The sequence below is a fragment of the Gymnodraco acuticeps genome, unplaced genomic scaffold (assembly GCF_902827175.1).
Source record: "Gymnodraco acuticeps unplaced genomic scaffold, fGymAcu1.1, whole genome shotgun sequence".
In the NCBI taxonomy this organism is placed as follows: domain Eukaryota; kingdom Metazoa; phylum Chordata; class Actinopteri; order Perciformes; family Bathydraconidae; genus Gymnodraco; species Gymnodraco acuticeps.
Genome location: NW_022991101.1, coordinates 58,182 through 81,877, shown reverse-complemented (window position 1 = coordinate 81,877; position 23,696 = coordinate 58,182). Strand labels below are relative to the sequence as shown.

The following is a 23,696-nucleotide window of genomic DNA, read 5'->3' as shown; positions in this document are numbered from 1 at the left end:
TTAAGCTTTAAAATAATGAAGCTGAAAATAGAATGTACGTGCCAAAGTATTATTTGTAATTGTTAGTTCTCTTTTCCACTTTTTTAAGTATTGTATTTTAATGTCTGAAAACGCTTATGTGACGAAATAAGTTCCGAAATTAGGATCAATAAAGTCTCTCTCTCTCTCTCTCTCTCTCTCTCTCTCTCTCTCTCTCTCTCTCTCTCTCTCTCTCGCTCTCTCTCTCTCTCTCGCTCCTCTCTCTCTCTCTCTCTCTCTCTCTCTCTCTCTCTGCTCTCTCTCTCTCTCTCTCTCTCTCTCTCTCTATCTATCTATCTATCTATCTATCCATAGGTCAACTTGATGTTGACTTGTCTACTTGATGACAATGAGCGTCCATTTTAGTTTCATACAGCACTTTTAGTAATTAAATATCTTTAGTAATGAGGAATTATCTCCTTTCCCTAACCCCACAAAGTGTAACCTAATAAAGGAATAGTGGGAAATGCTAACCAAAGCACCGCCCCCGAGTCTAGCCCCCGTGAGAATAATCGAGCGAACCAAAGAGCTTCTGAGTGGTGCGTCCGCGACACTCCCTCGGACGGGAGAAATGCCGGAAGCTGAGTGTTTACCTTCAAAATAAGACACTCAAATTAAATTATGACTTTATTACAGACATTAGTAAGCTTTTTTTTAGGTTATTTTTTCTGTTATTGTGTCTGTTCCTTACTTCGATCTTGTTCACCCTTCTTTTGTTACAATTATAGTAGGAAATATATAGACCCAAATAGCCAAATTTGAAAAAGATATGAAGCAGTCCCCACATCAGTTTTATTCAAAATGCATCCTGCCTGTATTAGTTTTATTAATTGAACGCCTTCTTAACATATGTTATCGTTGTTAAGTATATCAGTAACACAATTAACATGAGCGTTTATATATAAATGAATAAGATTAATAACAAAACAAAAATTCACATTCTTTTTTTTCTCCAGTTGGTGTCTTATTTTGAAATCCCAAAACCGGAAGTGGTGGTTACTACTCTGTAATGGTAACAGACCGGGCAGAAAGCAAACGGTTCTCGCGAAACTCTGCAGCCTTCACGGCTCTCTTAATTTCAACATCGGGGTTCGGTCCAGCATGGCGGCTTACGGATGGAAATACTGATGACAGTCCGAAAGATCGCCTCGATTTGTACGATGGTAAGGAGCTGATGTTCGGCCTTAATGTTAGTGTTTGTTCGCCTGTTAGCCCCAAACCTCCAGGAAGTGGCCGGCCGTTGAAGCAGATTTTTTTATGAATGGCCGTGGTGGCGAAAAGGTGTCACTACCACACCCGTGACGTCATTCTGGCCCTAAAACACTTTTCCCCATTGACTTACATCGGGGAAAGAGACGTCTGTAAATCAGTGTATTTTTATTTTGTTGAGATTTTTCAGATGTCATTTGCATCATTGGGGTTTAACAGTTGCAAAATGTGCTAAAAAGCCGAATTCAGAGTAATTTTTTATTTAATAATGTTGATGTAAAGGGCTGTATGAACATATTTAGGTTTAACAAAATGTATAATGGTGTACACATTTTACATCCATTCGTTTGACTGAGCCGAGAGCAGGAGGATAGAAGGTGGGGCTTAAAGGAAAACTCTACTGCGCATGCTCTGTGGGCCTACATCCGGGTACTTTCTGAATCTACAGTTTTATTCTAGGCTTCAACCGCCACTGAGCAACTCTCATAGGAATGAATGGTGAATCCGCCTCTCTCTCTTTATACAACCATGGCTGAGCTAAAGCTAGCGTCTCTGCTAACATGATAATAATAACATTCAGGGTTTTCCAGAAAGTTGTAGCCTGTTAACAACCAGCTCCTAACTCCACTGGTTTAGTTTGAAAACAGAGTAAAAACACAGTTTGTTTGACTGTTAATTATTAGCCAGCTTGTAGTTTGTTTATGCAAGAAGGGCGAAACTAGCTAGCTTAGCATGCTAGCTGGAAAGACAAAGTTGTTTGCTACTGTTGTATGCTAATCCTAACTTGTATTCCCTTTATTGTAAAAGCTACGTTTATATACCTTTTGCACATACAAGAGGAATTAATAGGTTATCATCTGCATAGTTCAATTATCAGGTGTAAAGTATTTCCATTTTATGCTACTCAGTACTTCTACTCCACTACAATTCAGAGGTAAATGGTGTACTTTTTACTCCTTTACATGTATTTAATAACTTTAGTTACTTTCCAGATTTGGATGAATGATGTGAATTATAATCAACTCTTAAATCAGACTTTAGTTCTGGTGTAAATTCACAACCTACCCTGCAGTATACAAAGTCATTAAAACTAGCTGCAGCTTTGATAACACTTTAATGCATCTATTACTATAATAAGAACATATCATATATATTAGACAATCTGCATAATGAGTATTTTTATTTTTGGTACTTTACGTATATGTTAATGATGATGATATTTGACTTAGGTACAACATCTGAGTACTTCCTCAGTTGACATTATCTGTCAATTATCTGTAACTGATGGAGAAACCCAGCATTTCCTGTCATGGGTTACACCCTGATGTTGCCTCTGTAAATAATGGCTGTTGTTGTAGTTTTGCTTCTCTAATAACAACAAACCCTTTAAAATGTATAAAAGCCTACATGGTGTAATATAAACTTACAATAAATACAAGATGGTTAATTGAAACCTAAGATATTAGTTCCTTTAGTTAACCTGTGTATTAAGCTCTGCACACGCTTTGAAAGAAGGAGCTCTTCTGCCTCTAAATGGCATTTTAAAAGGCTTCAATGATGTTTAAAAGTATTGATCCCTGGAACTAGGAGGTGAGGGTCAGCTTTGCTCAAAAACACCATCAGCTGATTGTACATATTCAGCTTCACAGATTTTCCAGTTTAAAGGACAACCTGTTCGGCATATAGGGTCAAGGCGAAACAGGTCAAAACACGGCTTCATTAGCTCTTAATGTGACCGCTCAGTGTTTGTTTATTTTGAAGCGTAGTGAAGTCACGCGCACACGCACACACACACGCAGGCAGGTGAGCTTAAATCCCAGAGATTAACTTCTGACCGTAATCTATCCTGTTTCCTGCCGCTGCACCTTTCACAGTATACACACTACTGCAGTGTTTCAAGTTTCAAGGCTTTTATTGTCATGTGTGCATAGCTATTTATGACAATGAAAATCTTAGGTCACAGGCTCCTCAAACAGTGCAACGCAATAGTACAGGTAAATACAATATAATATAATAGAAACAGTGCAGAATAGTCTATATACAGTCATTGGAATATTGATATGAGTTGCAAACAGATGGATGTTCTTTCAAAAGTTCAGGTTTAATTTGCAGTCTGCTACTGATATATATGCTGGAAAGGAAACAGAAAGCTTTGACTTAGTGGTTTCTACATGCAGGTTTTTAAAGAGCACACACCTGGCCCTTTAGAGCAAAGGGCCAGCATCATTGTGGCAGATTGCCAGCAGCTATAGACAAACCGTAACCAAGCTAAATAATAGCTGTGCCTGGTGGCTTTGTTCTGGCAGTCGACCAGATACTGCCCGGAAAGTATTTCACAAAATCAATTCCACTGTTGAAGCTGTGAAAGTCCTTGTTAGGGCGGCACAAACTACAACTGGACAGCTTTGATAATGTAGCAGCATTCAGGGGAATATAGTTGATGTTTTAGGACAAGAAAAATAGAGACATGTAATGTTTATTCCACGTTTGACTGTCTTGTGAAAGTGTAGTCTTATCAGTTTACAGCAATTCTGCATCAAAGACAGCATAAGCTATAGTTATATCCATCCATCCATCCATCTTCTCCCGCTTATCCGTGGTCGGGTCGCGGGGGTAGCAGTTCCAGCAGAGAGCCCCAAACTTTCCTTTCCCTGGCGACATCAACCAGCTCTGACTGGGGGATCCCAAGGCGCTCCCAGGCCAGCGAAGAGATATAATCCCTCCACCTGGTCCTCCGTCTCCTCCCAGGCGCCCAGGTGGCATCCTAACTAGGTGCCCGAACCACCTCAACTGGCTCCTTTCGACACGAAGGAGGAGCGGCTCAACTCCGAGTCCCTCCCGGATGACTGAACTTCTCACCTTATCCCTAAGGGAGACGCCAGCCACCCTGCGGAGAAAACCCATCTCGGCCGCTTGTATCCGCTATAGTTACATCACACACAGTATTAAAGGTAGCCAGTATCACAGATGATGATTTACAAATACTTTAATTGAGCTTCTATTAAGTATTGATCCTGAATACTTTTATTATATCAACTTATATGGGTTTGTAGCGTTGGGTATCAAAAACTGTCAGGTGGTTGTGCGCAGGATATTCCAAATGAAAAGTACATTTATCCAATTTTCTTTATGTTCAAATTAAGCTAACTTACTGTTTAGAGGCCACATTTTAAACTACAAAAAGTCTGATTAAGTATTAAAGGATTTGTAGGAAGTCGTAAGGAATTTCGCCGTTCTCATATCATTGTTAAACTTCAATTTAAAAATGTTATGAGCACTTAAAGGTATTGATATAAAAAACAACAGTTTACACAGCACGCTTTGAGTATTCATAATTTTCTCATTTCATACAGATTTCAAATTGTTGTACGGCTTATTTTCTTAAGGAGACATTGTTCATTCTTCAAATCAGAAAGAAAAGGTCATTTGGAAGCAAAGATGTTGAGATGCACCAATCAAGTCCTTTTCATCATGACTTGCTCTAGATGGATCGTCATTATCAATTAATATAACGATACAGCCGTGTCGCCCTTCTGTCTGAAGTCTATGTCCTCTAAAGCTGCACAGCTGGCACTTTCATTTCCATCAGTTCAGTCTTTTCAAAGCTGTCACTACAAACCTGAAAAATCACTTCAAGCGTTCAACAAATCTCTTTTCCCAGACAGATGATTTGCTTCCCTCTCTGTTTCCGACATTAGAAAGCTTGCCTTGGTATTTGTTTACAACGATGTGGTGTTTGGAGTGGACGTGGTGGTGTTAGAGAAATAACCCCGAGCCGAGCCTCATTTGCTCTCGTCTTGTTGACTTTACATGGACTGCAGTGTGATGATGAGTAACATCTGAGTGTGTAGTCATTCACGCCTGGAGGAAAAGCTGAATCATCTTCATCTTCCTTCTCTCAGTCCTGCCTTAATACAGGATTTGATTTCTAGAAGCTTAGACTGAATGACACCCAGAAGCTCAACGCTTTATGATGACTAAAAGACCTATAAACGCATACTTATTCACACATATAGGTACCACACATAAGATAAGATACTACATGTTCTAGTTTTAAGCTTTTATTCATAAAAGTCTATCTTTCAGTAACTTTTTGAGAGAATTAAGCACAAATCTGTAAAATGTTCAAAACGGCATTGTCTCCCCGTAACAGACTTAAAAACACAAACCGCCTTGAAAGAAAACAAATTCCTTATATAGTGCTTCATATTCTAAGTGTTTCATGTATTAAAGTGTATTTATAAGTGTTGTGTACAAGAAACAAGCAAAAATCCTTTAAGTTGACAAAACGGCATTGTTTCAGTTAAATAGTGTCAAAATCACAAACTGCCACTAAGAGTCACATTCTTAAAAACAAGAGGAAATAGGCGCATTCACACTGGAGGACTTTTCCCAGTATAGTTCCGATTTAGTTCCGAAAATGTGCGTTCACACCAAACAAATCCGGAGCTAGAACTTAGTTCATGAGAACCTTTCCACCCCCTTTTCAGTCCCTGCTAGAGAGCAGGGACTGAAAAGGGAGAAAAAGGTTCCCATTTTTGATTGGCTGGTCGGATTGCAAACCACGCCCCGTAAAACTCCCAAAAGGTTTTGTGAAGCCGCCATTTTATTTGCTCGCATTAGCATTATTAGCATTAGCCCAGCGCACCAACGGAGAGAGACTAATTTATGGCAACACAAAAGAAAACATGGGAGCGGTGGAGATGAGGAGGTGTCGGCGTTCTGGCGATTTACTCGGAAGGCTTCAGTAGAAGCTGCTGGGAGTCCCAGCAGCTTCTACTGAAGCCAGTCCCCAACTCCGGGGACTTCGGGCGGCAGTATACGCCGTGAAGTGGTTTGCGGCCTGCCAGTAAACCCAACGCAGAAGAAGAAGAAGTGACGTCAGCGGCTTCATTTGCCTAATCCTCCCTCAGGGACTTATTCCGGTGTGAACGCGATCTGTACTTTAGTTCATGAGAACTAAATAATTCCCATGAACTAAGTACGGCAAAGTACTTGGTGTGAAAGCGCCTAATGTTTGTGTTGCAGCAGCATAAAAAGACATGGCATAGTACAATACAAATAAAAAAGACTAGAAGTATACAAGAAAGTAGAAAATATACATGTTGAATTTACCAATGAACAATAACAAGATATAAAGCAAGGTATTTATATACATAAGTATGTGCGGGATGGAATATTCATGTGTTTGCACTCGTATCAAACAATGCCTCTACAGGTTGTTTTTAAACTTATTTTCATAGCTGAGCTGTGCGGTATTTTTTCCCTGCATCGTTGGGTGTTATAACAAAATCAGGAAGTGGCTTTTTAATAACAAACGCTGTCACTTGTCCTGGGATATATCTGGCATATTGTATGTGATTTATGTTTGCATAATGATAAAGAAAGTTGTTCATCTCTTATGGAGAAAAGAGACAGACAACATGAGTCACTGTTAATCGAGGTGAATATTGCACAAAAAAAAGACTTGGTTGAAGATTTCTCGACTAAATCTGGTAAAACTTTGATGATAAAATATCTAACGCTTTTATCACAAAGCTGCCTGTACATCTCCAAATGGAGGAAATAAAGCAGGAAGCACAGCTGCAACAAACACACGTTTGAATTCAACAGAGCAGCGAGAACATGGAGCAGGAAAACAGGAAACAATGAGGGACAAAGGAGCGACTCAGATGGATCGTTTTATGTCAAATAAGTGTTTCCGTGTCATTTTGCTTTGAAAACACAGCAAATGAAAGTTTATCTTCTTCTTCTTTTCAGGGCGCCAATGCCTCTGCCTTGGAAAAGGAGATCGGACCGGAACAGTTTCCCGTTAATGAACACTACTTTGGATTGGTCAACGTAAGTGTCAATCAACGGCTCGTGGATGACGTAAACCAGGGGTGTCAAAACTACGGCCATTTTGAATCAGCTAATTCAAAAAGTCAAATGGAATACGGCCCACAAAATGAAACTCGAGCTTGTCTTGTATTAAATACATCTGTAAAGATATATTACACCGTAGTGTTCATGTGTTCATAAGCCAGTCAGTCAATTCAAGTTGAAAATATGTTCTAAGTTGATAAGAAAAAAGCCCAATGACTTATTTACATAACAACCGTGAAATAGACCCTTCACATTTCCTCTTATTATTTTCAAACTGAGGCTTTTATTTTAAGGAATGAGCCGCCATCAAAATAAATGAAACCCTCTGTGATGTAGGCTGCAGCATCATTTACCTACATTTGATTGGTTTTGCTAACTTATAACTGAACTTATGAGGCGACATACCTCTAGACCAGCTTCTTCCACCAGGCGGTCGATGCTGACAACTCTCCCCTGACCTCTCCACCCTGCCTCCCACCTTTCCCCCTGCCCCAAATGGACCTGGACTTTAACCCCCCCCCCGCCCACACACACACAACTAGGGCTGCTCAATTAAATGTATTTTAATCGTGATTACGATTATGGCTTGCAACGATTACGAAAACAACGTAATCAAAATAAAACGATTATTTTTTTATTATTAGAATTTTTTTTTTTTTATTGGTTTTTCAATTGAATTTTACTTAAAGTTCAGGGTAATCAACTGTTAAAAACATACTATTAAAAACAGTTTTCTCCAAAAATGGATGTTTTCAAAGTCGATGAATAATCGCATTTAATAATCGCAATTACAATTATTGACCCAAATAATCGAGATTATGATTTTTGCCATAATCGAGCAGCCCTACACACACCCTTCCCTCATCCAGCACCAGTCACTTTTCTACCCATCTCCGCTGCTACTGCACTCAAACTGTACTTTAAACATCATCTTCTCATTTGCACTAAAGAATACTTGCATTAATGTCAATTCATGTTCTGTGGATTGTATATATGTCACACTGTGGGACTGCGAGAAACGGTCTTTCAAGATGTCTGTATGTATAACACATGTTGACAATAAAGCTGACTTTGACTTTAGTGAGGGACCCAACCCTTCGAATATTTTGTACTATGTGGCCCTCGGGAAAAACGTTGGGACACCCGTGATGTAAACTGTAATGTCGTAGTAGAAACACATATTAATGGAACATGTACTTAAATCCTGAATCTGTGTGTTTCTTTCTTCAGTTTGGAAACACCTGCTACTGTAACTCAGTGCTGCAGGCGCTGTATTTCTGTCGGCCGTTCAGAGAGAAGGTGTTGGCGTACAAGGTGAGATATATCTTTTTGTATGCATGCTTCCTAGGTAACACTAAGCTGTCTTTGGCTCTTTTCTGCTGTAACAAATGTCCCCTCTGTGGGACTAATAAAGTTATTCTGATTCTGATACCATAGCTGTATCACAATTTAGCTTTTTACCGGCACACATACATGTAAATATATTTAAATATGTATATATACTACCAGTCAAAGGTTTGGACACACCTTCTCATTCGAAGTTTATTTGAATGTGTACTACATTGTAGATGAATACTGAAGACATCGAAACTATAAAAGAACACATGGAATTATCTAGTAAACAAAAAAGTTTTAAAAAAATCCAGAACAAGTGTTATATTTTGCTGATATTCTTAATATATATTACTCAAATATGTATATTTTCAATCTTATCTAAGTGCTACATTTCCCCACAGGGATTAACAAAGGTCCATCTTATCTTATCTTAGCAGTGTTTCTCTCCTCATATTGTTGTTGGTGTGCTGGGTTCACACACCTAAAGAATGCAATCCTTCTTCAATGATATAGGACAAGAGGTGGGAAGTAGTAGAGTACAAATATGTCGTTACTGTACTTACATTTTTCTGGTATCAGTACTTTACTCCTCTACTTATTTTTCTGACGACTTTGACTTCTTACATTTCTAACACAAATACCTGTACTTTCTACTTCTTACATGTTGAACACAAATACCTGTACTTTCTACTTCTTACATGTTGAACCCAAATACCTGTACTTTCTACTTCTTACATGTTGAACACAAATACCTGTACTTTCTACTTCTTACATGTTGAACCCAAATACCTGTACTTTCTACTTCTTACATGTTGAACACAAATACCTGTACTTTCTACTTCTTACATGTTGAACACAAATACCTGTACTTTCTACTTCTTACATGTTGAACTCAAATACCTGTACTTTCTACTTCTCACATGTTGAACCCAAATACCTGTACTTTCTACTTCTCACATGTTGAACACAAATACCTGTACTTTCTACTTCTCACATGTTGAACACAAATACCTGTACTTTCTACTTCTTACATGTTGAACACAAATACTTGTACTTTCTACTTCTTACATGTTGAACCCAAATACCTGTACTTTCTACTTCTTACATGTTGAACTCAAATACCTGTACTTTCTACTTCTTACATGTTGAACTCAAATACCTGTACTTTCTACTTCTTACATGTTGAACTCAAATACCTGTACTTTCTACTTCTTACATGTTGAACTCAAATACCTTTACTTTCTACTTCTTACATGTTGAACTCAAATACCTGTACTTTCTACTTCTTACATGTTGAACTCAAATACCTTTACTTTCTACTTCTTACATGTTGAACTCAAATACCTGTACTTTCTACTTCTTACATGTTGAACACAAATACCTGTACTTTCTACTTCTTACATGTTGAACTCAAATACCTGTACTTTCTACTTCTTACATGTTGAACTCAAATACTTGTACTTTCTACTTCTTACATGTTGAACTCAAATACCTGTACTTTCTACTTCTTACATGTTGAACTCAAATACCTGTACTTTCTACTTCTTACATGTTGAACACTAATACCTGTACTTTCTACTTCTTACATGTTGAACTCAAATACCTGTACTTTCTACTTCTTACACTTTGAACCCAAATACCTGAACTTTCTACTTCTTACATGTTGAACTCAAATACCTGTACTTTCTACTTCTTACACTTTGAACACAAATACCTGTACTTTCTACTTCTTACATGTTGAACTCAAATACCTGTACTTTCTACTTCTTACATGTTGAACTCAAATACCTGTACTTTCTACTTCTTACATGTTGAACACTAATACCTGTACTTTCTACTTCTTACATGTTGAACTCAAATACCTGTACTTTCTACTTCTTACATGTTGAACTCAAATACCTGTACTTTCTACTTCTTACATGTTGAACACAAATACCTGTACTTTCTACTTCTTACATGTTGAACTCAAATACCTGTACTTTCTACTTCTTACATGTTGAACTCAAATACCTGTACTTTCTACTTCTTACATGTTGAACACAAATACCTGTACTTTCTACTTCTTACATGTTGAACTCAAATACCTGTACTTTCTACTTCTTACATGTTGAACTCAAATACCTGTACTTTCTACTTCTTACATGTTGAACTCAAATACCTGTACTTTCTACTTCTCACATGTTGAACTCAAATACCTGTACTTTCTACTTCTCACATGTTGAACACAAATACCTGTACTTTCTACTTCTTACATGTTGAACTCAAATACTTGTACTTTCTACTTCTCTCATTTTCCAAACAGCTGGTTCCTTTAGTCTGAATGTGTGTTTGGTGCGTGATCATTATTCTTTAGAGTCATTGCGTGCCTATTGATTTGAACACGATCCGTGTATCCATCATTTCCTGGTCTTCTCTAAAGAAGAGGGACCAATGGAAACGTTGTCATGTTGCCGTTGTTCAGCATGGAAACATTCATTAGCTAACAATGACATTATTGTTCTATTAATATAAAGGGAGGTCAGGTACTCTTTAAAGCAGCTGCTAGTTATGGGTACTTTTTACTGAAGTACATTTCAAAGTCTTTACTTTGACTTGAGTAAAGAAGTTTAGTCAGTACTTCTACTTTCACCGTAGTACCTTTAAACATCTGTACTTCTACTTGAGTAAAGGATGTGTGTACTCTGCCGTTAGGACTTATATGGAAGCATTGTAAATAAAGTTGTTGTTCCTCCAGGTGCAGCCTCGTCGTAAGGAGTCTCTCCTCACCTGCCTCTCCGACCTCTTCAACAGCATCGCCACGCAGAAGAAGAAAGTCGGGGTTATCCCTCCCAAGAAATTCATCTCCAGACTGAGAAAAGAAAATGGTAAATATCAGAATTATAATTCGAGCTGCTCGAGTTAAGAATGAGATAAAATCAGGGATAAATAAAAAAAAATGTATACGACTAAAGTAATTGTTCAATAAATAGATAAATAATAAAAGCTAAAATAAAATAGGTATTTAAATTAAATATACAAAGTTAAATAAAAATGTCCAAAAAAATAGTAATAGAATACTATTATTAAAACAATAGTACAAATGTGCAGTAATTAGATAAAATAAAATATTGCTATTAAAACAAGAGGTCCAATAAAAATGTTAATTAAATAAAAACATTGGTATAAAAGTAAACTCTCATGCTGTATATATTACATGTAAATTACAATATAACCCTGCGTATTTCATATTAATACCATATTAATTCTCGATATCTTTACAGTATGATATTGCACTGCAAGTAAAGTAGAAAAATATCTTCCAGCTTTTTTTAAATGACTAATAATAAGCAATTTGTGGAAGGCTTCGGCTGCACAGCGATGCCAGGATGTGCAGCTGTCGCGTCTTTCAGGAACTCAAACCCCATTTCCTCACCGGGTGTTCAACATCAATCCACCACCGGGGGTTAGGCTCTCAAATCTGAAATGAGTGAGAGAGAAAGGGATGAGCCGGAAAGCGTAGGGAAAGTAGAGGAAGAGAGGAAGAGAGGGAGGGCATATCTAAAGCTGTCGCCAAATCCTGCGGAGGGAAGATAAAAACAGATCTTAATTGGAGCGATATCTCCGGCCAACACATGCCGATTATTTTCTGTCTTTACTTTCTTCACTCTCTATTTCTCTCTATTTGTAAAAGTTATTTCCTTTTGGTTGTTTTGTACAACCTGACGAACACGACGCTGATGACGATGACCTAATCTTTTTATTTTAAGACAAATGTTCGCTAGAGGGGGAGCTGCTTCTTCTTGCCCCTGTTGGACATGACGGAGGGTGTTTCTCAATGTCGAGGAAGGATGCTCCAGAGCCACTATTTCAAGGATGCTACGTCATCGAGTCCCGCCGAAGGACTGTTCCAATGTCCAGGCTCCTTGGAATTCTACCGAGGCCGGCGTACTTCGTTGCATGACATTTCGAGGCTGCACATGTGTATCCTTTGCGGTTTTAAAATCCCCACAATGCTTTGCGCACGGACCAATTTCCAAAATCTTTGGTGAAAATCGCGCTCCATTTAAGGCGGGGCCTCTCATATGACGCACAGCTGTTAGCCTGTTCCACCATTCTTCGTTTTCCGAGGCTAGGAAGGATTCTTGCCTCGCTACTGAAGGACCTGACTCGGAAGACATGTCCTACCAAGGAAGCGTCCTCGACATTGAGAAACACCCAGACTTTTTTTTGCACCTTCAACGTTTTTTTGTACCTTGAATTTTAATTTTTTTGCTTCTGTTTGATATAATTATCGTTATTATTATAAAAAAATATATATATTATTGTTAGGGCTGCCCTCGACTAAAGATGTTTCTAGTCCACGAATAGTCGGCGATTAGTCGATTAATCGTCGCACATTTATGATACATTATGATTATAAATATATATTTTCTTTTTTCTCCCAAAATGCTTTGAGTTTCAAAGGCTGATAAAGAGCGTTATTATAACAGCATGGTACGTAATTCACATAAAATATAAAATACAACTGTAATAATGAACCTTTGAAATATTGAATGTAATTTTATATAATGTTTTTATTCAACTAATCGACTAATACAAAATTGCTCGATTTAAGACTTAATTAGTCGACTAGTGATTAATCGACTATTCGGGGGCAGCCCTAATTATTGTTGTATGCATGAGAGTAACACATGCGTCACTTCCGGGCAAGAATTACGGCTCCGCCCACTTTAGTTTACTCCTCAGGTCCATTCTTACGGGAAAGGAAGTGCTGCTGATACACTCACATTCAATATGTATCAATTTTAAAGAAATTATGCAAAGTCTGTTTTGAAATGTGTATGAATAGTACTTATTCATTCTGTGTCTTTGTATGCACCATTTATACCAAAGCAAATTCCTCGTATGTTTTAACCTACTTGATAATAAAACCGATTCTGAAAAAAACCAAAACAAGGGCTCTCACGTAAGCGTTTGGACCAAATAAAGCCACACAAACCTAAATCTGCTTAATTTATAACTGTCCAGCATATCCGGATTGTACATAATGTCACATTGTATTTAAATGTGTCTGAATACTGCATCTTTGTCTCTGTTAAATAAATAAAAACATAGATAACAACTTTTTAAACCTAAGAAAAAACAAGGGGCGTGAGTCTTGTTCCGGGGACCTCCATGGGACCTTATTTCGGAAAAAGTATGTATTTCGATCCCGTTTGAATTGTGCCACGAATTACACATATGATGTTTGTCAATTTAAAAGATAATTTTGCAAGTCAAAAAAATATGAAAGTGTCGTAAAACTGTGAAGTAACACTTTGTTTGTGTGAAACCGCTCAATGAACTACATCTCCCGTCTCGCACCACACACCAAGACGGCCGTCACGTTGGAACATTCCACTTCTTTCTTTCAGAATGAGGCGGAAAGTATTAAACGAGGTGAAAATCACTCCAAGTCTGGGCGCGTTGAGAGCTGTGCATACACACAAGGGGAGTTAGTCGGTTCCGTGAGAGCCAGCATGCGGGACCGGGATTCTGGGATTTGTAGTCTTTCTAGTTGCGTATTTTTCAGCGTCTTATATTTCAACAGTTTTACGACAAACTGTGACTTTTTTGACATGGAAATTATTTTTTACGATTGACAAACATCATATGTGGAATTCATGGCACTATTCAAACGGGATCCAGAGATAAGTTTTCTCTCCATTGACTTCAATACATTATTTTTCCGAAATAAGGTCCCATGGGTCGGAAGTAGATGAGCGGGACTTCGCCACTCTATATACATGAGAGTAACACATGCGTCACTTCCGGGCAAAAACGATGGCTCCACCCACTTTTGGGGGAAAACAAAGCTGTCATTTGAACGGCGGTCAATACAAATTCTGAAGTTTTTGCCAATCCGATCAGAAATTGCAGAAAACCGGTGGATTTTTGGATCTTCAAAAAGCCCGATTACGATAGGCAAACAATTACATTAAATCATTGGAAATCGACGATCGGGCTCGATATATGGCTAAATATACCAGTAGGCGATCGATGTCCATAGATGAGAGTATCTACGTCACTTTACGGCCGTGCCCACTTTTGGGGGAAACCAACGCTGTCATTTGAACGCCGATCAAGCCTGAAGCCATAGAGCTCTTCTGTTACTGTCCTCTCTTCTTAGAGGAAGTCCAGAAACACGTAACTCTGGATTTGTTTTAATGTTTGAGGAGCTATAAACGACACAGCAGCTTGTTGGCATGATACAGCAATTATTTTCCGCCTCGCTCATGAGAGTAACAGCCGGCGAAAATTACAGCCTCGCCTACTGAATTGTATTTAACCATATATCGAGCCGATCGTCGATTTCAAATAATTTTTTTTTCGATTGAATGAATTGTTTGCCTGTCTGGTCGTCACAATCTGGCTTTTTGAAGATCCAAAAATCCACGGTTTTCAAAAATGTCTGATCGGATTGGCATTATTATTTGTATTGACCGCCATTCAAATGAGAGCGTTGTTTTCCCCCAAAAATGGGCGAAGCCGTCATTGTCGCCCGGAAGTGACGTAGGCGTTACTCTCATCTATGTTTTGTTTCTGACATGTTCAATAAATTGACAATCTTTATTTCTCTTACCTCTTGTCTGTATCTCTTCCCCCTCAGAGCTGTTTGATAACTACATGCAGCAGGACGCCCACGAGTTCCTCAACTACCTCCTCAACACCATCGCCGACCTGCTGCAGGAGGAGAAGAGCCAGGAGAGGCAGCAGAACGGAAAACTGGTGCAGAATGGAGGAGGAGGAGGAAGTGAGGGAGGAGGAGGAGAGGGGGAAGGAGTCAAGGAAACACAACAGACCTGGGTTCACGAGATCTTCCAGGGAACGCTGACCAATGAGACGCGCTGCCTCAACTGTGAAGCTGTGAGTGACACGCTGGAAAACATTTGTGATTTTCAAACTATTTGAGGTTTAAATAATGATAATAATGTTACCTTGAGGTTTTCAATTCTAAGCGACTATGAGGAACACACCCTATAAGACCTAAAAAGTGATTTTAGTGCACATTTATTTGTTATTTGATTCTGTCGGATCAAATCTGACTTTTTTCTTGCAGCAACTTAAAAAAAACACTGATATTTAAGAAAAGAAACAAGAAAACAGACATTTTACATGACATAACAATGGCTGAAGATGATATAATCAATACTTTTTAACGGGCGTTAGACCCGGTATTAACTCTGGATTTAATTTAAGGATCGACTAGTGCACAAAAACAAGAGCAGGATGGTTTTAAACTCGGCTAAAAGTGGTATTAAAAGAGTTTAAAACGTCTTCAATGTAGTTCTAATTGTCCATATTTAATAACTACACATGGTTTCATTAATCGTCAGCTTCACCCAGACTCAAGATTTACTGACATTTTGACATTATAGCAAAGACCGGAAACACTTTTTTAAGACTTTAAGAATACTTATTTTACATGTTTACCTGGCCGGAGCTGCTGCTTTGCACAAACTGTCTTTTTGTGCTTTTGATTACGAGAAATAATTGTGTGTCTTCCCACGCTTCAGGTGACGCATGGTATCATTAACTCACTTCTGAACCCAGACTCAAGATATACTGACATTATGACATTAAAACAAAGATGGGGAACACTTTCGTAAGACCTCAAGATTACATGTTTACCTGGCCGGAGCTGCTGCTTTGCAAAACGTTCTTTTTGTGCTTCTGAATTAGGGCTGCACGATTTGGGGGAAAAATCTAATTGCGATTTTTCTGACAGATATTGCGATTCGAATTGCGATATTTGTTTTTAAGCGACCCAACGGAAGTTTATTGTAAAATGCGGCCATATCTCCGGCTAGGAAGGTCGTATCAACGTGCTCCCGTCTCTAGCACCCCCGCAGCCCGAGCTACGAGTGAAAAAACTCAACTTACATGAAACTTCCGTTGCTTTAAAGTCAAGCTTCAGTTTCAGATTCACCCTGTAATAGAAACACGTGATGGAGCGTCACTAACCTGACTCAGAAACCATCTAGGAAAGCTCCATTGGAAGCCATTTGGAAAGGGCAGGCACTTTCAAAAGCACTTGGCAGGTGATTGGATCAATCTATGACCTTCTATCATGGGCTACTTCTGATTGGTTAACAATGGCTGGTACATGTGGAGCACAGCACTTCTGATTGGTGTGGATGACTGACACACAATAAAAAATCGCAGGCTTTGCGATTTGATAATCGCATCATTTAAAATCGCGATTTCGATTTAAAATCGATTAATCGTTCAGCCCTATTCTGAATACGAGAAACCATTTTAAATTGGGTATCTTTCCACGCTTCAGGTGAGCAGTAAAGACGAGGACTTCCTGGATCTGTCTGTAGACGTGGAGCAGAACACCTCCATCACACACTGTCTCAGGTACACACTGCTCCTGTTAACCCTTTATTATTATCCTCACCTGATATGGAAAGTATACTAACTTTGACTTTTTACACCCTGGTGGTAAATGTGTGTTTTTTGTTTTCCTCACAGAGGCTTCAGCAACACAGAGACGTTATGCAGTGAATACAAATACTACTGTGAGCAGTGTCGCAGCAAACAGGAAGCCCAGAAGAGGTGGGTTTCTTTATTATTACAACGTTTTTATATTGATTTACTGTAAAAATGTCCCGTCTAAATTCATAGTTGGCTCAAGTTGCTCAAATTGATCAGGGAGTCTACTAAGTAAGGGATAATGTGCAGCGAGGCGGTCATTATGGGTAAAAGAACACCGACAGGCCGATCCCGACGCGAAGCCACATTCTCAACAAAGTCACAATATGACTCCCAATATTAATTGAAATGCTTTTATAGATTTAGAAAATGTTTTTATTGATTTAAAAATAGTAGGCTATTATTTATTTAAATTGACATGCATCCGCTAAGAGAAATAGTCCGTTGTTACCGTTTGAACTAACGTAGCAGCGGCAGGAAGTGCTTCGATAGCGTTTTGATTACAGATTTGAAAACATCGTTGCTTGCTTTAAAAGTAGCACAATTCATTATGTCAGACCTTGGAAAGTATCTAGATATCCCTGCCCTGATGCCAAAGAAACTGGCAACTGAATATGTGTCGCCGTTTGATGTCTATGTCTGGACCGCTGCGTAAAAAGGAGGGTTTCTGCCCCGTTACTTCTCCGCTGTTTTCTTGTCCTAGTTTATATACAGTTAAATCAAACGGACTTCTTTTTGCAGATGTGAGCGTCCTTAACAACGGTCAATAAGTCCTTGACAGCGGTCTGTCTGTTCTGGATTAACAACGTGTTAAGTGTTCTGAATTGACCAATCAGAATCGAGTATTCAACTAAGCCATGTAATAAAATAGCAAAAAACATCGTATTTAAAAAAAATTAAAATTTTTTTTAAAAAAAAGCAACCTTAATCTACTCATTTGTTTGATTAAATAATGTTAACTTTTCATTATCAACTAATACAGTAATTGCAGTATTATTAATGTAGTTCTGTCCTTTTAGAAATGCAATCATGTCTTTTTGTTTTGTGGGCGTTTGGTTTGCGACGCTGATCAAAAGGGGGGAGCACACACCAACTTTTTGACTGGGTTGTTCTTGCTTAAACAAGTGTTAACAGATTTTGCACCGATTTCAAATATCTTCTCTTTGATATGAGGAGCTTTCAACTCAATTAGCACGCTGTCGCTACATAGTGTGTTTATCCTCAGTCACACAGCGCTTAGCACCACACTCTTTCATTTTAGCGGACAAACGCAGTTAAAGCTTGAACAGTAATGGTGTCAAAATGGAAAGCTTTTATCCCTTTGAGTTATCTTAGGATCAAATAACCTTTGTGTGAAACCCTCCTGTTCATTTCTACTGACTTAAATGTTCCGTCAAACTTCTTGTGAGTGTGTTTGACATTAATGGTCTCTCCTTTTCTCCGCCTCTTCGTCAGGATGAGGGTGAAGAAGCTCCCGATGATCCTCGCCCTCCACCTGAAGCGCTTCAAGTACATGGACCAGCTGCACCGCTACACCAAGCTGTCCTATCGGGTCGTCTTCCCTCTGGAGCTCCGCCTCTTCAACACCTCGGGGGACGCCACCAACCCCGACCGCATGTACGACCTGGTGGCCGTCGTGGTGCACTGCGGCAGGTAATGGGGGTCTTCTTTTTAACTTTATTTATCAAATCAAAATGCATTATAGCCCCAAATCACAAGAAATGCCTTGAAAATGTTTAAAAGCAAATTATATACCTATCTTTTAATATGACTTTCAATTCTCACTAGTATCATTGTCCATGTTTTACTGTATATACAAATGATTGTACATTGTACATCAACATAAGTATTGCCATGTGATAGAGAGAGAGAGAGAGAGAGAGAGAGAGAGAGAGAGAGAGAGAGAGAGAGAGAGAGAGAGAGAGGAGAGATCGAGAGATCTCGCTCTATCTCGAGTACCTAGCTATGTCTACACTCGAGAGAGATCGATCTTGAGATATCTCCTCCTCTCTCTCTCTCCTCTCTCTCTCTCTGCTCTCTCTCCTCTCTCTACTCTCTCTCTGCTCTCTCTGCTCTCTCTCTCTCTCTCTTCTCTCTCTTCTCTCTCTCTTCTCTCTCTCTCTCTCTCTCTCTCTTCTCTCTCTGCTCTCTCTGCTCTCTCTCTTCTCTCCTCTCTCTCTCCTCTCTCTCTCTCTCTCTCTCCCTCTCTAGAGACTTTATTGATCCTAATTTCGGAACTTATTTCGGAGACTTTAAATGGAAGATCCCCATAGGCCCCGCCTGTTGTGGAATATTTTCCAAGGCCCATAACTTTGACCCAGTGTATCAGTTCAAACTGTCCTGACTGAGCACACGCACCTCGTAACCTTGGCTGCTGTGCTCTCAGTGTTTTGTCTCCCTGTTCCTGCCTGTTGGCGTCAGCTGATAGAGGTTGTTATCATTCTATCTTGTATGCAGCATGTTGATGATGCTCTCTGAACTAGCTAAATACAGGGTCTGGGGTAGAGTTCTTCAGAATTGACGTTGGCAACTCTACCGTGAAGTCAGAACCTCTGACTCTTGGACTTGTGATGTGAATCCTCCGGCCGTTAACTCCAAATAAACCATCATGTGTTTGACATCAAAGCTACTGCTCTTCCCGTGTCTCCTTCCTGAGTCGGTGACTCCCAGTGCATAGCTACACAGAAGTTTCCTCTACACCGCCCACTCGATCGGCCGATACTGATTCCGGCGATCGGAGCATCCCTAAAAACAAGGATATATTAACATTTTATTAAATAAATTCGCTTGGGGGAATTTGAACAAAGATCACGTCCCTTAAAGCCATTTCAGTAGTTTCTATAAAAATAGTTACATGTCAGATTGCCTTCTTATAATTGAATGTGTTAATTATTTCAGTCACACGGTGACTTGATGTCTGACTTTTCTAAAAGTACATTAATCCAGCTTTACACTTATAACATTGATATTTTTATTTATTTTTTCCGTTTTGCTAAAATGCAAGAAAACATAGTTGCTGTAACTCATTCATTTATTTAAAAAACGAAGTCCTCTAGACTCCAAGAAACAATAGTTTATTCATACTTCTCAAACAAAGTGACAGAGCTGTATTTCAGACTTTATTCTCACGATGTTCCTCTCTCCTCTCCGCAGCGGTCCAAACCGCGGACACTACATCACGATCGTGAAGAGCCACGGCTTCTGGCTGCTGTTCGACGACGACATCGTAGAGGTGAGAGAAACACTCCTTCTTTCCTCTCCACAACCGCATGTGTTTAAAAATAAGCATCGGTATAACTTTACATTGAGTTTGAAGCCTTAAAAACTCTCTGCCCGAAAATACGTCTGGATTTCCTTCAATCGGCGGATCGAGATAATTGTGGGAATTGTAGTCTTTTATACTCTGGTTGACTACAGACGTCAGGATTAGGTGGCCTTTCTTCTAAAAACATAAGTACTTTATAAATAGCAGATATTTAGTCTTTCATTCACTAAAGTTGTCAGGCTCTGCTGAGACTCCTGCTATAAACCCTCTGACAAGATGACAGGAGAAACATGGTGTAGAAACAACAGTCTGACATGTGAGGATGCCTCCGTGCAAGTAGGGAACTTTTCCAGCATTTCATTTCAAACCCTGACTCACATAAAAAGTGTAGGAATTCAGACGTGGAGTTCGACTGGTATGTAGCGTTGGCTTTTTTTCCGCTCTTCAGTCAAAGCCTCAGCTGCAGCCAAGAATCCTTTTTTTTTGTTATTTTTCTTTCGCTAAAGACAGCAGTACGCCACACAGCTGAGCTATCGGAGCGTGCCGTCCTGGTGCTGAAACATTCCAGGGGTTTTGTGGAGTATCATTTGAATTTAAGAGAGGCAGGATTTCAGAGTTATATAAACGCTGCAGTGCTGTGCAAAAACCCCGGACACATAAAAGTCAAAAGAAGTTATAGAAAATCCTCCAAACACATGAGTTATTATCTTTATCAGATACTGTGGATCGCTTTTTGTTTAATGGGTCTTGATTTCTGGCTTTTTTCCTCCTAGTAAGGAGAACCTAATGTGGGTCTGATTACACGATAATAAGGGATTTCGTGGAAAGAACGCTTCATTTAAACTCTCCGTCTTTGTTTTATTCTTATCTGTACATTAATTAAGATGAAATGCGCTTTTCCCCAATTGAAATAGCTCCTTTAAAACTCTAAATCTGACCGTCGTCACCTCTGTACTTTTCCACTATGATGGGAAGGAGGCCCATCGGAACACCTGGTCCAGAAACTGACCGATTTCTGAACACAACCGGATCATTTTCTTTATGGCGTTTGGAGATTAACTCCATCTGTCTGGCTGTATTCTAGCTTTCCGTCTTTATTAAATCTGTCTTCTACTTTTATACAAGTTCTATCTGTGCCTTTCCGCACCTGGAAGTGAATCTGCAGACTCTCCTGAAGCTGAAGCCTCTTGTCTTTCATCACCAGCCCAAAAGTATATATATGTATTTATAGTATTTGCTTTCTCTTTGGACAAAGCTGCCACACCAAATCAGAAACAGTTGTCGGGGCGAATCAAGATATTAAACTGTCGACATTGTGGCGGAAACTTCTGAAGCAATTGGAGTCAGGACTCAGAGAGACACGAGGAGAGCTGGAGCTTTGATGGCAAACACTGACGGTTTATTTGGAGCTTCGGCCGGAGAATTCACAAGACATGTCACGGCTCACGAGTTGACCACACGGTTGAGATCAATCCTGAAGACCCCTCCTGTAGCTCCAGTTTAGTTCAGAGTGGAATAATCAACATTGTTCAATAGTTAGACTAAACAGCTGAGGACACTGAATCACAGTTGTTGTCGCTTATGGCTCGGGGTCATCTACACCCCGAGAAGGATGCTCCAGGTGTCCCACAGCAATAACTATCTCTGACCGAGAGCTGCCCGGTCACAAACTGGTAACAACAACATAATGCTAGGGCAGCCCCTCCTTAAGGGGGATAGCATGCTGGTCAGCTGCGTCAGAGGACATGCAGGGAAAATGATTCCCCAACAGACATACTTGATTTGAAATGGAGATCTGGTAGAGAATGATAACAGAAGGATCTGAAACACAACACCTGTGAGCTGAAGGGAAGGATTTCATATTGTGCTGACAAAGACCTCTTCAAAAGCCTTTTATAGAAAGGTTGTGAGAGGAAAACAGATTTGAAGTTGTGGGATTTGAAAACATCTTGCTTTTCTAGTAGGTTCAACTAACGGAAGAATATCTGTCACTATGCATTACTACCAAATACGATAATCTTTATCATAGAAATAAGACTAATGGTTTTGGCATGAATGCTCTTAAACTACTCACTTGAGGTAAGGATGTCGACGTGGCAACTGAAATCACCTCTAAATGTCTAAAATGTCATCAATTGATTTCCTCTTTTCTTGTAGACTATCTGTGATTAAATCTATGCATCGTTACCGAAATTCAATCATCTTTTCATAGAAATGACAGCTAGGTTTTGTACGCACATGCTCTTAAACTAGTCCCTTAAAATACAAATCTGAATAGTGTTAGGGTTTGGTTTAGGGTTGGAACAGCGGCCGCCGAAGCACAGATAGATAAATATATATATTTTAAAGTCACTTTGATCAAAAAGCCGGAAAACGCCACATCGGGAATTTCACTCAAGGAAATATGAACATGTTTTACAGGTTTATCAACAGCAGGTACCGAGGGGCGGGAGACGTGGTTTAAATTCTTAAAATGTCATATTTGTATTCAATATTTAAATATTCAGTTTAAAACACACTCTCACACAGGAGCTAACCCTAAGGTAAGGACTTGGGCTGCTTTGTGCATGAAAGGTGCTATATTATTATTTATTTCCTCTTTTCTCGTAGAAAATCGACGCGCAGGCGATCGAGGAGTTCTACGGTCTGACGTCGGACATCTCCAAGAACTCAGAGTCCGGATACATCCTGTTCTACCAATCCAGAGACTGAACAAGCGGGCGGTGAACCCCCTAAACGGACTGTCACTCAGCAGAAAGGGGAGGGGCTTTTGGCCGCCACAGGCTCCGCCCACATAAGTATCCGGAGAGCTTTTCACTGGAGCTGTGAGACGTCTGCAGGGAGCATGCCAGCCTCCTGGATCACAAGCGTTCAAATCCTCTGCGCCCACAATGCAAAAAGCACCTTAAAATAATCTAAAAACACTCGCTTTTGCATCGGGGGGGAAGGGGGGTGGGTCCAAGAGGCTGCCATGGATACCGTTTTTTGGGCTGTGGAGACGACGCAGAGAAACCAATTAACCGTTCCTGACGAGACGCAGGATCATACATGTCATCACAGTCTTCTTTAATGTGTTTATAACATACTGTGCTAAAGTAGCTTCATGCTAACGCGCAGGTACCATGCGTTCAAACCCAAAACATCCGATAAATCTGACGTCATAACAAAACTACCTTTAGCTTGAAGATGCTAGTTTGCAGTGTTTATAACAGGAAGTGGTGTTAATAACATAAAGTGTTAAAAGCGGGGGGAAGGGAGACCTTACCACCAGAAAGATGGTGAGGAATCTTAACGAGGGGCTCCTTATTTTAGTTTTTTAACTAAAAATTATATCAAAAATGTAGTTTGAATCAGATTATCCTAAAGGTACAGTTGAAGCATGCACTGTTTTATTACGTATATCCAAAAAAGGACCTTTCGCAGAGAAAACGTCCGATTCGTTCCATATCTTCGCAGATATTGATGAACATAAACAACCATGTCGACATTTTTAAAGGCTATCTGGCAAAGTAATGAGTGAAAGAGTCTGGTTTCAATTTAAGGTTAT

General features: G+C 39.5%; 1 protein-coding gene across 2 annotated transcripts; it reads left to right on the top strand.

Annotated features, from left to right (window-relative positions):
• The first annotated feature begins 990 nt into the window (after nt 1-990).
• On the top strand, nt 991-23,025 carry usp12b (ubiquitin specific peptidase 12b). Of its 2 annotated transcripts, none has more exons than XM_034236969.1 (10): nt 991-1,181; nt 6,988-7,068; nt 8,323-8,406; nt 11,168-11,291; nt 15,056-15,312; nt 16,733-16,809; nt 16,924-17,007; nt 18,340-18,537; nt 20,038-20,116; nt 22,760-23,025. In XM_034236969.1, exons 1-10 carry the CDS (start codon nt 1,134-1,136, stop codon nt 22,859-22,861), a joined length of 1,134 nt encoding a protein of 377 aa, XP_034092860.1. In that variant the 5' UTR covers nt 991-1,133; the 3' UTR covers nt 22,862-23,025. The 2 variants fall into 2 exon arrangements, with proteins under 2 accessions (XP_034092860.1, XP_034092859.1); XM_034236968.1 differs by having other exon boundaries at nt 11,162-11,291.
• Nucleotides 23,026-23,696: the final 671 nt, after the last annotated feature.

Coding starts and splice junctions, on each gene's coding strand:
- usp12b (XM_034236968.1), top strand. CDS start 1,134: ATGGAAATACTGATGACAGTCCGAAAGATCGCCTCGATTTGTACGATG. Junction 1,182..6,987: donor TCGCCTCGATTTGTACGATG/GTAAGGAGCTGA, acceptor TCTTCTTTTCAG/GGCGCCAATGCCTCTGCCTT. Junction 18,538..20,037: donor GTCGTGGTGCACTGCGGCAG/GTAATGGGGGTC, acceptor TCCTCTCCGCAG/CGGTCCAAACCGCGGACACT.